The 17,312-nt window shown below is 31.9% G+C and overlaps 3 protein-coding genes across 3 annotated transcripts; 1 reads left to right on the top strand and 2 right to left on the bottom strand.

Annotated features, from left to right (window-relative positions):
• Positions 1-368: 368 nt before the first annotated feature.
• On the bottom strand, positions 369-1,705 carry LOC149056103 (uncharacterized). Its single transcript, XM_089227336.1, has 4 exons — positions 1,514-1,705; positions 1,348-1,446; positions 1,036-1,279; positions 369-962 (listed from the first exon to the last, which is right to left on the bottom strand). Exons 1-4 carry the CDS (start codon positions 1,576-1,578, stop codon positions 741-743), a joined length of 630 nt encoding a protein of 209 aa, XP_089083462.1. The 5' UTR covers positions 1,579-1,705; the 3' UTR covers positions 369-740.
• A 1,258-nt stretch (positions 1,706-2,963) lies between these two features.
• LOC149056102 (death-associated inhibitor of apoptosis 1-like) lies at positions 2,964-3,457 on the top strand. The gene has a single exon (XM_089227012.1). The coding sequence runs from the start codon at positions 2,999-3,001 to the stop codon at positions 3,455-3,457; it is 459 nt and encodes a 152-aa protein (XP_089083138.1). The 5' UTR covers positions 2,964-2,998.
• Positions 3,458-10,364: 6,907 nt separating this feature from the next.
• LOC149056101 (zinc finger MYM-type protein 1-like) lies at positions 10,365-12,670 on the bottom strand. Its single transcript, XM_089227011.1, has 8 exons — positions 12,658-12,670; positions 12,191-12,598; positions 11,816-12,111; positions 11,596-11,748; positions 11,194-11,502; positions 10,858-11,090; positions 10,467-10,801; positions 10,365-10,369 (listed from the first exon to the last, which is right to left on the bottom strand). The coding sequence occupies exons 1-8, from the start codon at positions 12,668-12,670 to the stop codon at positions 10,365-10,367; spliced, it is 1,752 nt and encodes a 583-aa protein (XP_089083137.1).
• Between the last annotated feature and the right edge of the window lie 4,642 nt (positions 12,671-17,312).

The following is a 17,312-nucleotide window of genomic DNA, read 5'->3' as shown; positions in this document are numbered from 1 at the left end:
CTAGGCAAAATCTATGAGACTATAGGGTCAGATCTCAGTTTATTGGAAGTAAACGATCAAATATTTGATACTATAAATGTTTTCTAGATAAATTGTAAAATATATTGTGAATAAACTGTGTCTCTCAGTTTATTAGAAATAAACGATCAACTATTTGATACTATAAATGTTTTTTGTATGTATGTTCTTCTGAAGTAATATTATTTAACCGTGTTAGAGATAAAAAATGAAGTAAAAATAATAATTATTATAACTTTATTTTTGCTTTTTAAATAAAAATAGAATTATATTATATTTGTCGATAATATTATTCATGAACAATGTACTACGTCATTACAATAATAATGCAAGTATTACGTTATGTCCCAGTATTATACATATTATATTGTATATTGTATATTATATATATTAAGGTTAAAGCGTGTCGGTCTTGTACATCGTATGACTAGTCAAGATGTATTGTATTGACCACGCTCGACCGTGGATCTGAGCGCAACCAAGCGATACCGCAAAATAACTCGCTTATGTACGACCAGATACATCTTATTTTAGTGAAAAACACAATAATCTTACACCATTATAATATTATGACTTAGAGTTTATACTGTAATGTCATGTATACAGAAACGTAAATTATATTATTCTGCGAATTATTTTTTAAAAGGACGGTCACGAATGTAAGGTTCTAGTGATGTGAACGAGTAATAAAACCCGTGACATAATAAAAAAATATATAGGTGTTAAGGGTTAAATAATTTACTAATAACATCATACGATACATTGATGGGCATTCCCCACGCCAAGGTTATCATTTCAATTTTTTTATGAAATTCCGCTATTTCAGTTCCATCTCGTGACAATAAGTCGTATTCGAATTTAAGCTGAAGTAAGACTTCAGCCTGCGAATACGTCGTCACCACGTCTTCGACCTCCCTCAACGTCGATGATGCACCCAAGTACGCCTAAGCATTTATTTATTTATTTATTTATTTATTTTTTAAATAATATAAGAGAAATATCGATTTTAGTACTTACAACATTTTCCGCTTTTAAAATCTGTCCTGTATCACCTTCAATATCACAATCCACGTACTCGATATAATTGGAACCGCGGAACAGTAGCAGTGCTACTGTCTGTTCCAAATTCCAATATTCGAAATGCTTCATTATTTCAACCCATAATTCGGTCACCATAGTATGACGATTTCCCCAATTTATCTGCGAGTAGTAGGCCAAGTCGGCCTCCATCAAATTTAACGTGTCCCATAGTCTGTCTTCACTATTAAAAATAAATAAATAAATAAACATATTTATGAAAACTTATTCTAATATGATAAATATAATTACTCAATTTCTTCTTCTCCGTCGGAATCGTTTCCAATTTCCATACGTTCATTGGGGAAGGGATGGTCGTTGTCTTCATCCTCATCTTCGTGATGAGAATTGCTAGATAATATAATTATAATTAATATAATATAATTTTTTTATGATAATATAATACTAAACATTGTACCTTATTTCCACACGAATGTTCAGTATGCACGTTAAAAATGTGAAAAACATTAATACAAAATCCATTTTATTAAACACTTCGAAATAATCTGTGTAAGACGGAAAGGAGATATATATTGTGTAGTAGATGTCGCGGAACAGACTGAATTAGTTTTAAGGTCCAGTGTGTATGTTGATTGTATACAGCATCCATTCTAGGGGTGTACGAGGGGTTTATACATATATATATATATATTATATATGTATATATTTAGGTCTAGATGGATAGTAGTTTCACAGAATAACGCTGTAAACCGTTAGTATACATTATATTATAATGTGTAGAACGTGCTTCCTCTTAATAGGGCAGCGTGACTTGTCCTGTTCTCATACACCTTTTTCCTACGGTCAGTGAAAAGAATGTCGAGGTTGAACATCTGAACACTGTTATCAGTATTTCTAATACAGCTACATTGAGGGTACATTGAGGGTGTTTAGCTACATCCTCTATTATGCTCGACGATCAATATATGTGGAGTACATTATTTTATATTATATTATAATATTATAATATGGTGTAGTAATATATTTCTTCTCTCTCTCTCTCTCTCTCACTCAACGAACGGAGAATATACAGGGTTGCGTGGTGTAGGTATCACAGGTCTAATAATATCGAGGCATCAACGAGAGGTGAGGTGGTGGGGCGGGGAATTGTGGACGTTCACATACATGTCAATCGAGCTGCATACGGTATGGGGTGGTAGGGCATCGCGGTGTGAGTCCAATGTATCGCGGTACTGGTTAGAGGTCCGGAGGTTCTGGCGGCCGATAACCGTCTTGAAATATATGCAGACAATAATTCCCTCACTAACGGGGCTACCTAATGTCTGGTTATTCACAATCGTGTAAACCAATACATCCCGTTTACCGACGAAGTTAGAAAAGTATAATATTATAACACAGTGGTGGGCAACTGGCGGCCCGCGGACCACATCCAGCCCGCGAGCCTTTTTTATCTGGCCCGCGCTACATTTTAGCACTACATTATGTGCTATACATTGTATACATTGTATACATTTTTTTTTTTGCTTTCTATGCTCTGGCCCACTATATTTTAAATTTCTAAAAATTGGCCCCATAGCAACTTTGAGTTGGCCATCCCTGTTATAACATATAATATTTGCTTAAACTTCATCCGACCCTTGTACGGTATATCTGTCTAGGCATTTTACCATAGGATGTATGCGAAGCTTAATAAGCTATTTTATATATTATATAAAAATAATACATATTATAATATAGAATATTTGTAAGTAGTTATCCTTATTCAAATATTTTATATTATTTTTGTGACTATTATTTCGCGCGCGAACGAATACCATATACGAGTATCAGTCGTCGTCTGCAGTTACTGTGAGACCGTTACACCGCCCGCAAGTGCCTTATACGTGATCAGACAGCTAAAACGAATTATCATCGGTTTATTATTTTTCTACAAAGTATTAAAATGAATTTATTAAAACGTTCGGCCGATTACCGATCACTAGTGCGTTTGGTGCACGAGAACTCGAATCCCGAGTATCCCGAGTATACAACGTTTTTATCGAGACTGAAAACATACGATTCACATCCAACGCGGTCGCGCCAAGATAAATATTCGCTGGCCGAATGCGGCTTCACTTATACCGGTACCGGCGACTTGGTACAATGTCATTACTGCGGGTTATTGTTGGGAAAATGGGAGGAAAATGACGAAGTGTGGCAGCAACACGGCGTGCATAATCCCGAATGCGTATTTGTACTGTTATATAAAGGCGCACAATTTATCGAGAACGTTAAAAATGAATTTAACAATATCAATCGTGACGATCGTTATGATAATAGTCAAGTCCGTATATGTAAATCGGAATCGTATGACGTCGTCATATTCGTCATGTTCATTATTACACTGTATATATCTGTATAATATCTGTATATACATTTTCATTGAATAAAACTATATTTAACAATTTAATCGCGTTAATATCTGACTTGACATCCCGCTAACTATATATGTATATGTTTTTACACATGTGTGTACATAATGTATATGTTTTTGAGTATGTATGTATATGTTTACGCACATTATATACATAATGTATATGTTTTTATCCATGTATGTATAGGTTTTTGACCATATATGTATATGTATTCGTACATTATGTACATAATGTATATGTTTTTACACATGTATGTATAGGTTTCTGACTATGTATGTATATGTTTACGCACATTATATACATAATGCATATATTTTTACCCATGTATGTATAGGTTTTTGAGTATGTATGTATATGTTTTCGTACATTATGTACATTATGTATATGTTTTTACACATGTATGTATAGGTTTTTGAGTATGTATGTATATGTTTACGCACATTATTTACATAATGTATATGTTTTTACCCATGTATGTATAGGTTTTTGACCATATATGTATATGTTTTCGTACATTATGTACATAATGTATATGTTTTTACACATGTATGTATAGCTTTTTGCGTTAGTATGTGTTTTAATGCATAATATATGTATATGTTTTTGTGTATGTATGCGTCGAAAAACCGCTTTACAGAATCGGCGGATAGATGGCGCCACCGGCGGTGGTGAAATGTCACGGCGGCGTCCGATAAGCGAGGCCGCGCCACCGACAGAGCGCGGCGTCGAGGCTCTGATGGGGGGTTAAGCGGGGGTCGGCACGGTGCGGGCCCACGGTGTCGCGCGGTGCACATGGAAGGCGGAAGGAGGGGTGGCCCGGTGTCCCGGTGTCCACGACGTGGGTGGTACAGGCGAAAGGTGGTGGAGGGGGTGGCCCGGTGTCCGGGTGTCCATGACGTGGGTGCAGCAGGCAGGAGGTGTGAGGGAGGGGGTGGCGCGGTATAGCCGTGGAGGGTGAGAGGGGCTCGGTTATGACGTAGTAGGGCTCGTTATAGGCGGTGGTGTGGGGGAGGGGGTAGTGGTTCGGGTGGCTCAGGGTGGCTCAGGGTGGGTCGGTATAGGCGTCTATGACGTAGGTGGCGTAGGCGGGTGGCGTGGGGGAGGGGGTAGTGGTTCGGGTGGCTCAGGGTGGCTCAGGGTGGGTCGGTATAGGCGTCTATGACGTAGGTGGCGTAGGCGGGTGGTGTGGGGGAGGGGGTAGCTCGGTGGCCAGGCGTCTATGACGTAGGTGGTACGGGCGGTAGGTGTGGGGGAGGGGGTGGTGGTTCGGGTGGCTCAGGGTGGCTCAGGTGGGTCGGTATAGGCGTCTATGACGTAGGTGGCGTAGGCGGTGGTGTGGGGGAGGGGGTAGCTCGGTGGCCAGGCGTCTATGACGTAGGTGGTACGGGCGGTAGGTGTGGGGGAGGGGTGGTGGTTCGGGTGGCTCAGGGTGGCTCAGGGTGGGTCGGTATAGGCGTCTATGACGTAGGCGGCGTAGGCGGGTGGCGTGGGGGAGGGGGTAGTGGTTCGGGTGGCTCAGGGTGGTTCAGGGTGGGTCGGTATAGGCGTCTATGACGTAGGTGGCGTAGGCGGTGGTGTGGGGGAGGGGGTAGCTCGGTGGCCAGGCGTCTATGACGTAGGTGGTACGGGCGGTAGGTGTGGGGGAGGGGGTGGTGGTTCGGGTGGCTCAGGGTGGCTCAGGGTGGGTCGGTATAGGCGTCTATGACGTAGGTGGCGTAGGCGGTGGTGTGGGGGAGGGGGTAGCTCGGTGCCAGGCGTCTATGACGTAGGTGGTACGGGCGGTAGGTGTGGGGGAGGGGGTGGCTCGGTATAGCTGTGGAGGGTGAGAGGGGCTCGGTTATGACGTAGTAGGCCTCGGCATAGGCGGTAGGCAGGTGGGAGGGGTAATGGTTCGGGTGGGTTAGGGTGGCTCAGGGTGGCTCAGGGTGGCTCGGGCGGGAGGGCGGGGGGGTGAAGCGGGGGGTCACTCGGAGCGGCCTTTCTACCCTACTGATAGTTGCATCTTTTGAATTGTATAATATAATATTATAATAATTGTATTTCAGTAATTTACGAATTTACTATGGATTTTATTTAGATTTTTTCTATTTTTTAAGTTTTAAAGTTAATTTGATTTAAATTTTTTTTTAAAAAAACATTTACATATGTATATAAATATATTAATAATAACATTGAAATTGGTATTGTATTAAAATTTTTAAATAATATTATGTATGTGTATATAGAAGATGGTTATTCGTATTTAATCATTTAGTTCTACTCAGAAAAAACTTCTAGAGTTCAAGCTACGCCACTGGTTATCGAATTATATTAAAAATTATTATATTGTTAATTATTTTGATGTTAATTTATTACATCCATTTTATAATTAAAATAAGGACACTAAAGTTCATTTTATGACCTATGCTATAATTAAAATGTATGGTCCTCTGATACTATACTTTATAGTCTAAATTTGAAATTATTATTGTAACTTTAATATTATGGATAAAGGTCAAAAATAAAACATTTTAATAAAAATAAAAATATAGTTTTTAGTTTATACTATGTGAGTAATAGATATATTTTAATCATTTAGAATACAAATAAATAATAACCAATCAACAATATTATAAAAATCATTATGCTAATTCTGTTATAGAACCATAATGTTACTTTCTAAATAAATTACTATGCGAAATACGTGAGTTATTAAGAGATTTGTGAATACATCTATACTATACAGTGTACTGCATAATAACTTAATTATTTACCTACACCCGATTCAAACTATTTTGATGTTATTGTTTCTGATAAACATTACATTTTTAATACTGAATATTTCTTGATATAATATTATATGGAATTGTGAAATATTTATGTTCTAATATTTTTACTCACTGGTTTGGTACTCTAAGGCAGAAATTTCCAAACTTTTCAAGGTCATGATAAGACTTTTTGGAAAATTTTTAAATTTCGATAACCTCAAGTTACTAATGGCTTTTTTGCTCATTAATTTGTTTCATTGTTAATCGATACTCTTGCGATTACTTCTAGTTTGACAGCGTCGAGGTGACACTTATCTGTACTCTCGTGATTATCACGGATAACAATCAATAATAAATCTAAATTTGGACATCAAAGAAAAGTAATAAATGTATAGTATAATTACACAGGAAATATACTATATATGAATCATGTTATATGCATATATAACCTATTTATTTTATTTTTTATATATATATATATATATATATATATATATATATTTCTAAACTTTACACGACCTACTATCTCTGTTCTAAGATATTTAGGTACCAACGGGTAATTGAAATGAATACCATGTATTTATGTACGAGTTTGTAATGTGGTTTAAATAATGTATATATTTTTGATATGAATAACGTTTAATCAAAATTTTATATTGCAAAATCGCTCGACTAAAGTTATTAAGGTTTGCTTGCGTAAACCACACTTTGCGAGTGTAAGGGAAGATCATCCAAGAAGTAATTAAATTGATGTCAGATAAAAAAAAGAGGTCATTTTATACAGAGGTAGGTCGAGAAGATTAATGTTTACTGTAGGTAATGGATGAGAAGGATATATCGTTAGAGACTTGGATATAAATTGATGTTTCTGTGAAAAGCCGATATTAAACCAAGAAATAGAGAAAAGATATTGTATTTAATAGTCTATTTTTGAAAATGTTAATCTATAAAATAATATCTTTACTATTATGACAGTTCAAGTGTAGATGTAGGTACCTATTTACAAATTGGGAAATTTTTTGTTAAGATTCATTAAAATTATTAGATAAAGTTCAATTCATTTTTGTAAAATCATTATTTTTTAAATTAGTCTACACTCTATATCATCAAATATTGGTTTTTATTTTTTAGTGTATCAATAAGGTGTAAACAGTAAGTTAAATAATAAAATATGTAGAATTTTTAAATATCCAACACTGTTTAGCATTGTTTGAATTTTTATTAAAATTTACCTAATATTTATGTAAATATTTTGAAAATAAATTAAGTTTACAGTTTATTTTGTAAACTAAATAGTGTTATAGTACAATATTATAATGACTTCACACTATATACATGTAAGGAAGTAATTCAATTTCAAAATATGTTTGAATATTTAAACGTATTCGTATATACAAAGCAGTTATAAATTATAAAATAAGTTAGCTAGAAAAAAATATATTGATAAAATTGACAATAGTATTGTACATTTATATTTTAGATACGTGCGATTCATAATTCATTCCTGGGTAGGTGCTCAAGATGAAACGAAATTTTAAATTGAATAATCTTGTTTTTATTTATTGATACTATTGATATTTATGCTTCTCTCCTTTTTTTCGAATTGACCCTGTTCTTTTAAACTAGATCATATTTTCCTTTTGTTTTTTCTTTCTATCGATAATTTTATTGTAATAAAAATAATTCAATTGATTGGATGATACGACTGGATAATTATCACGCTACTTTATTAAGTTTGTAATAAAGAATTATTAAAAAAAAACATACTTAACATTTAATATAATATTTCTATTTCTTATATATAATAATTATATGTTTAGTTGCCATATTTATCAAGTTTAATAAGTCTATAAATAAATATGTATTGTTTTTGTTAAATCACACTATTGGGTATCATAATCGTTTATAAATAATAAATTAACAATCATTATACATTTTATTCAAGCATGAAATAATTTGATGCTAAAAGTTTATAATGATTTATTGTGATAATATAATGTTTTATCGTTACAGTGAATTCGCTGAATATAACAAAAATGTATAACCCAGAATATTGTGTATTATAAGGTTTCTTAGTTTATCATTCAGTTAAATAGGCTAACGCTGAGACAATGAAGTCATATTCATGTTATAATTTGTTTTCAATCTTCGAAAATAATTTTTCTTAACTGAATTGTATTGCAAATTCATCTAATTTTTTTACTATTATAACACTTTAGTCTTTAAATCGGCACCTATTTTAATATAATATGACTGTATTTTCAGACTAAAATTGTATGCACATATTAGGTATCTACCTATGTTATAATCAAGGTGCCATTAACATGCTTAAATATTCTATGTAAAGTTCACCAATACCATACCAGCAATAACCGTATGACCAGGTAACCATAGCGAAATATTATGCATAATCGAGTCTGAGCAATCAATGAGAAATTATTATTTATCAGATCCAAAAGATCGTAAGCAGGTAAATTTCAATATGTTATTTTTCTGAATGCGAATTCTAGATAGATTACTGGTCCATAATAATACGAATACGAGTGATAATTCTGGCTAGAAACAGTAGAAACACTCGCCTCCTGTTATGAAAGTAAATATCATTAATGTTATAATTAATATTGTTAGTATATTTGTCACTATTCGAGGATGCAAAAATCGATGGCGACGAAGGAGCTAACAGTACCCGATGACGATCGGACCGAACATAATGTTGTCGGTTCCCGGCGTTGGACCAGGACCTTCAAAAATGAATCGTTTGGGCGATGCAATCAGCAGCAGAAAAAGCAGCAGCATCAGCACAAACGGAGAAAGTATCAGTACGAGAGACGTGTAGTGCAAGATGTGAATAGATCCAGATCTGGTGCACTGGTGTACAGTGACCACGACACCATTGTCGGCCACGAATTGGTCCGGCAGTACTACACGGTGCTGTACAACGCACCGGAACACTTGTGGCGGTTCTACGCGGAGCGCGCGCACTACTGTCACGTGAACGCGAACGGCTTGCGAGTCGTGGTCACGGGCCGGCCGCAGGTGCGCGGGTTTCTTGAAACTACGGTGGAGAAAGGCCACGTCCACCGGCTGGTAGTCATCGAATCGGTGAACACTATCAGGTGCGCGCCTAACCAGTTGCTAGTGATGGCCACTTCGGAGCAATTCGTTCAGTCGTTCGTGGTCGAGTTGAAGTCGCCCAGTAGGTTTGCCGTGGTCGCGTCCATCGTCCAGCTGACGTTGGCAGCGCGGCCGCCTGCACCGGCTGTGGATGACCGCGGGACAAAGACCCGCCACGTCGTTGGTGGACATTCATTGTTGGAAGACCGTCAAGTGTTTGTCGGTCACCTGTCGAGCTTCACCACGTCCGAGCACCTGAGGAGAACGTTCGCTCAGTTCGGCGAAGTGGTGGACGTGAGGATCATGAGTGACGGTTGCAACCGGTCTGGTAAACCGTCCAAGTACAATTATGCTTTCGTTATGTTTGGTAGACGCGAAAGTGTGGACGCCGTGCTCGCTAGTCGCCTGACTCAGCTGTGCAATGGCAATAAAGTCAATGTGCAGCCGTCCAAAAGCCGACTAAAACTTTACTGAATTGTACATGGCATTGATCAATAATTGATATTTGGTCAACACGATACATGCAAGATAACACTATTGATAGTGCAACGCAAATCCAATATAAATGTGCATTTTTTGTTTCGAATTTTTTTATTCCATGTATACAGTATATTATAGTATGTCAACTCAACTTATCGTGTTCGTGTATTTCTTTCAATCCTCTTCTCTTTTATATCGCCATATTAGAGCTTTTTGATAATGTGCCAGACATTCAAAACGTCAAAAAAAAAAATCAGATTTTCAGATTTTTTTTGTATAGTGAAAGTAGTGACTTTAATGATTAAATGTAAATTTTTTCACCCCGCTTAATTAAAGATTTTCTTGATCTTAAAATTGGTTTCTTATATGCTATTACAACTATGAACTAATAAATAAGGCCTATTAACCCATGTGCCACCTACTTAGTTTTTTTTTGTAAATATTTTATCAACTATAGGACAGGACGCAGTAGGTACATCAAACTTATCTATACATCTTATTATAGTTATTACACAATAAACGATACACATAAAACAGTTATTTATTAGTTTGGTTAAACTAGTAATTTATTAAAATATTACAATTAATAAAATCCAATCAATTTACAATTCCATTCGTCTATTAACTGGTTTTAGTATTTTAAAATGTTCAATGCCATCATCAATATTTATATTGTAGGCAGACTCCTGTTCAATACTTATTGTTAATAACGAATCCAACCGGTCTTGCTGCATTGTGCTCCTAAGTTTTGTTTTAATAAAACTTAACTTTGAGAAAGTTCTTTCACAGGAACAGCTTGTAACCGGAATAGTCGCAAATTCTTTTAGAATTTGAAACATATTTTGAAATATAATATCTCTTCCAGTTCCATAATCAGCTAACCATTTTATTAAATCATCACATGTATTTATGTTGTCTTTACTGATTGAGCAATTTGATTTAAGTAATCGAATCTCAGCATCTAAATCATTAAAATCAACTCCAAATATACTGGACAAATTTATAAGATAATCATTAGTAACTTCTTGTTTTATCAAACGCGCAACTTTATCATATTAATAGACTCTTGATTAAATCTAATTTCTATATCACTTATCATTCTATCTAACATTGGAAAAAACACTGATATTTTCATTTCTTCTTCTTTATTCTTAATTATATGTTGAGTTTTATGAGATTCATCAATTTTAGATGAAACTCTTCTTCTTTTAAAATCGGGTATCAAAATATCATTATCGTTGCACATTTGAACAGTATTTTTAAAAAATGTCTTGGAATTCTTTTTCATTGTTTCTTAATGATATTAAAGATTGTTTCAGTGATGTAACGAGTTCAATAGCAGTTAATAAATTTATGTTCGAAGATTACAGATATACACTTACTTTTAAAACTAAGGATAAAATAGAATTTAACATAAGCATTGCAAATATAAATTTAAAGGTTTTCATTTGATTTAATATTCCTAATGCTTTTGCTCTTACATCAGCCTGCTTTGTTCTATCCGAAATATCTTTTATAGCAATCAACAATGCTGTATAGTTTTCTTTAATAGCACTAACTGCTTCTGCACGGCAAGCCCACCGTGTTGTTGATACAGACTTTAAAGTCTTAAGTTTTAAGTTTAAAGAATTTGCAATTGTTTCCAAAATGCCGTGTCTAGTGCAACTGCCTTCAATAAATAAGTAGATCAACTGAATGTTACCAAAAAAATCAAAAGTTATTCTATTTTCTCTCCCTACTAAATCTACTAAAATCAAATTGAGACAATGTCCTTAGCAATGAACAAAGAACGCTTTATCATTTTCCTTTTTGAATTTAGCTTGAACTCCGTTTACACTTCCCGACATTGTTGCTGCACCAATAAAGCACATTGATAAAACAGACTCCCGTTTTATACCAAAGTCATTAATAACATCACTTATTGCATTAAAAATAGTCTGCGAATCAGTTGACATTATTCTTTTCATACCTAAAAACTGGAAATTTTTTTCATCATCAAAATACCTTAAAACGATTGAGCTGTTCGTGGTGTCCTAAATCGCTTGTCTCGTCAGCAATAATTGATATATTTTTATTTTCAATTTTATGTTTTAACTGATTTTTTAGTACTTGACTTATTGATATAATTCGATCATTTTGAATTATATTACTACAATAAATCGCGTTTTTTGGACCTAATTCTAAGTGAGATTTAAGAAGAGGATCATATTTGGCCAAAAGTGTAACAATATCTTTGAACAGACCTTTATTGTAACTACTTTCCTTTTCATTTTTTCCTCGGAATAAATGTCCACCAATACCTATACAGTATACACAGAGTTATATCAATTAAGCGTTGCATGATTTGTCTATTTTTTAATCTTTACTGTTCTTTTTGACTGTGTATAAGTTCTCTCTCTTCATCTAAAACTGTATCTATTGGCTTTAAATGTAAAAAATTTGTTAATGAAGTTATACTATTTAAATAAGGGTTTGATAATTGGTGTGCTTTAAATTTAGTTGTAGCTAATTTCCAATTATTAAATCCAACTTTTGAATACGCAGAATCTGTATAGCCAGCATTTATTCCTGAAGAATTGGTGAACATCCGAGAGGGAAAACAAAAAGCTCTGTCTAATTTCACACTGTACTCAAGCCAATTGAATAATTCATACCAAGATTTATTAAAGCACCGAAATCTGTCTCCAAACTTTGTTCGTGGATACAATTTAAGTTTGGGTTGAAATGGGCCTTGAACAACCCTATCTTTACGTTCTAACTGGGATACCGGTAATAAATTAGCAGGATCTAAAATTTTTAGAATTCATGCATGAGATAACAATTTAAATTTAGTACATTATACTTACTTGATTTGATCATTTAGTGTTTAAAATTTTAAAACTTGTTTTCTTAATAAATTTATTACAAAAATAACAACATTTAAATAATATGAAGTATCAACAAACATAAATACACAACATTGATCAACACAAATATTATCAGTTAGGTATAACTAATGTAACTAATTAGTAATAAAGTGTATTAGTTAATGGTCACTACAAAAGTAAAAAATTACAATATTTATTTACCTAATATACATAATAACAAGTTAACAACAAATATCAACAACCAATACAAAACATTGACTCAACATAGTACCATATTTTAAATATTATATCTTATACGGTAAAATATAATTTAACTTTGTAAAAATATGTATGCTTTTGCACTTAGTAGCCTGGATCAGTATGCCACCAAACACTGAACACAAATAGTAAACCCAACATAGAACATAGACAAAATAACAAATTATTATTATTATAATATTAGTTTTACCTATCATTAGGATATACATTATTATAAATTAAATGTTTAATTAGATACAATGCATCTATAAGCACAATCTAGAATTGAACACAAACAGCCAGCATAAACGAACATTAGTACACGACAGTTTGAGGATATTATAATATCATACATGACGTACCGGAGCGTATTAAAAATAAGAAACTACTTTATTTCGTTGAAATAGGTGAACAGAAATGTGTCCAGTCGGACGGACAGCGGCCAGGTACACGCGACGAATTTACAAATATAATAATAATAATATAACACAATATTAATTTACCACAAATACATTATTAAAATAATTTTATATAAATACCTAACAGTTTATGTACAGTATTTGACTCAGTAACTTATTCAGGATCTTCAACTGTATGACTACACTGTGTTAATGGTACTGGATCATCTGGATTATTGTCACCTAAATTAATAAAATGAATATTATTAATTCATAAGTTAAATAAAACAGCTTAAACAATATATGTATAGACCATGGATAGTGGATTATATTATATTAAAGTACTAATATAAACTTACCAGAATTTTGTTTCGTTCTTTTCGGCATTAAAAAGTCATGCAAAGTTTTCAATCTTTAACTTTTGGCTGCCATACTGATTATTGATATTTATTATTAAATAATATTTATATTGTATAATATACTATTTGTATTAAACAATAAACTTATTTAAATTCGAATAAAAATTAAAAATTACACTGCAATGCTGTTATCAAAAATTTGGCACAATTTTATGCTACTGCAGCAGGCTTGTAATAACAAAACAAACCGGCATTCTTCACAAAAACCACGGTCCACGGTTGTAAATTTTATCTACGAGTTACAATTGTGGTCGTGACGAAAACATAGATAATAAAGAATTATTAACATGAACTATAAGAAAGTCTATATATAGACTACCTATATTATTCTAAGACCGTGATCCGTGATTATTACGTAACTTATCTATGGACGAAAACTTTATTGACATTGATAACATTTCTTATCGATCAATTAGTGTTGCTGCTTCAGCCACGGATATATAGATACTATACTATACATATAAATATTATCTATATCTATTATATTCGTGGTTTCACCATTATAATCCAAGAGGCCAAAAACATCGCTGGGGAGGCCGGTGCCCACCTTGCCTCCCCCGTAGACACACCTATGCTTTAATAAGTAACTTTCCTAAAACATACTTTTTGCCAGATCTGTGAAATTATTTTAGACTCGCCTATGGATATTTACGTACCTACCTATTTTAAAATTGTCACCTGATTCTATAATAGCTACTGTTTGGTCTGTCGTCAATAATGAAAAAAAACATAGTAGTCTATCAAGTATTGAAGAATAATATCCTAATAAATAATATTTCATGATATTGTTTTAAGGTAAATAGTAGACATCCTTATTTTATTTCGGATGGAATAAATGCGAATAAAATTATTTAGAATAATCATGTTTCAAATTCTATGTTTCTACATATTTTATAGATATATAAAAATACATCACAGATTTGGTTATTATAAAATATTATGTTATTCTTAAAAAGTATTAATTTTTACAATTTCAAAAAAGCAACAGAATTCTGAAATGCCATTATTTCAAGTTTTCAGTATAAAAAAATATTTGCCAGCGGTGCTTATATGCATAATTCCTTCTTTGAAGCAGTATACGTTTAAAAGCATATCTACCAGTTATTTTGAACAAAGTTTTATAGATACTGTTTTAAGTTTCCATTTATGCCAAAGGGTAAAAAGTTAACGCTTTGTACTTTAAAATACAATTAAATCTCGAAGTATAAAACGTGGTGGTATTAGACAGTCTTCTAAGGCATAAATGGTATATGAGATATTATGTATAATATGTATAGTGTATACCTACTATTATTACATTTTTTAATTTGTTTGTATAGCTTAAATTTTTAAACATTTGTACATAAAATATTGTATCATATGCACAATTTAAAAAATCAGTGTTAATTTAAAACTTAAATTGGAAAACAAGATGTTCACTAGTTTGTAATTTCTTATGACAGTTAATAGTTTAAATGTCTTTTAATAATATGCGTCATGGCCAGTCATATTGTTGTGATAAATGCTAAATTACCCATAAAATATAAATAAATAATAATTTGTAATAAATTAGTATAAAACCATTTTAAACTTATATGACGTAATTTATTGCTTCAATCTATATTCTATACTGAAGTACAGATACGGTACAGATAAAGAATTAAATAAAAATATTAATAGCCCTAAGAGTTTATTGATAGGGGAATATAACGATTACAATTACACAAAATGTTGACACAGAGAATTCAATTTTTTTTTTTTGCATATTTGGTTATGCAATAAAAAATAAAAATTATAAATTGAAGTGTATAATTTTTTTTTATTAAGTACTATATATATAAAATGTTAATTTTGGTACCTATATTTATTTAGTAAAGTTAACAAACTAAAATGATTGATTATATCTAATGTATTCATACGTACATAGCAATATGAAAAAAGTTTACTAAAAATGAACCATTTTAATAATATTCAAATATTCAATTTTAAATGGTGTGCCAGTAGTTGTTTGTTTGATCACATTATTTAGTTTATGTTCACTGTGGGACAAATAACAAACTCTAGAAGTAACGATAAAAACAACACACTAAAACCTATGTAAAATATTATATTCAGTTTAAAGTTGAAATGATATGTCCATGTAATGAAGAAAGACTAAATCGAACCAACGGATGTATCTACACATATTTCGTGGTAGTGCTTAAGTATTTGAAATAAAATGTTATGAAATTTCGTCACCGGTGTTACATAAAGGCAATTCATCTATAAATATATTCGAATATTTTTATTGGTTCTATTGCGTATATAACTATATATATGTATATTATTGCTTATAGTGGAATTATGTCTTTCTTTTTTTTTGTCCTTTCAAGTCAGAATGCATTTAAATGATTTATACATCTGTTGTTTTGAGCTTAAAAACTAAAAAAAAATGCTATAGTTGAAACCCATATTAAGAACTGTGTTCAAGGTAAATCGATGTTTATGGCATTTAGGTATTAACTTTTTTTCTGTTTAAAAGAAATCCACTTAAATTATTTTTGATAACATAAATCAAAAATAATTATATTTATTTTAAAATTTTATGAATTGAAAATACTTAATTTAAGCTTCAGAAAAGTAAAAATATAATTTCCATGGATCTAACAAATGTTTTTTTACAATTAAATATTGTAGTTATAAAAAGAACTTTGTCTACGTATTTACCATTGTAATTATGAAATTATTTATTCCAGGTCAACCCTTGATCCTATTTATGCTAATTAAGTTGCACCAATTAAAAATATAATATCAATCTGTCTTAATGAATTACTAATTTTGTTGACACTATTGTTTACGACTATGCATATTTTAATATTAGCATTATCGTTATTATTTCAATTTATTTCCTACTCGTAAATAATAGTTATAGTTAAGTTTAATACAACAACAATTAATTTGATAAATACTAAACCTATCAAATATTGTGATTTGGCATTTAAATTAGTGTTATCAATTTTATCCAGATCCGATTAAAGCAATGACAAGTATATAAATTTAAATATAATATATTATACAATATATTTAATTTAAAATTTGTCAGATATCGGTAAAAACTAATAAAAGTTGTATTTTAAATTTAAATTTAAATCATTTTTTTTTTCGTTCAACTAATTGCCATTATGATAATTTTTTGTACAATTTTTCATACTATTTCTATTCCTGTAAAATAAGTAATAACTAATATCATTATAATATTATAATAATTTCTCAACAACAATATTATAAAAGCTTTTTAGAATATTATTTAAAAATAATGTTTGTGTAACATGATATACTCTGACATTTGTTTCAGTATGAAAAAATAATAAAGTTATCATAAATGATAATTATTAATAGACATTTTTTGAATATTTATTTAGATAGAAAATTTATTAATTAAACTCTTGGAATATATAAATGCTATAAAAAAAAAAAATAGCTTTATTTTCATCGTTATCATGAAATACATAATACATTTGTTTTGATATTATTGTATTCTATAATATGACAATAAATAAATAAATAATAATTATTATAATTATATTATAATCTGACAGAAAAAAAAAACACAGAAATACAA

Source organism: Diuraphis noxia, unplaced genomic scaffold, assembly GCF_037042655.1.
Source record: "Diuraphis noxia isolate RWA-SAM2 unplaced genomic scaffold, SU_Dnox_SAM2 contig0004, whole genome shotgun sequence".
Taxonomy (NCBI): domain Eukaryota; kingdom Metazoa; phylum Arthropoda; class Insecta; order Hemiptera; family Aphididae; genus Diuraphis; species Diuraphis noxia.
The sequence above is the reverse complement of the archived record's forward strand: the minus strand, read 5'-3'. Positions and strand labels throughout refer to the sequence as shown.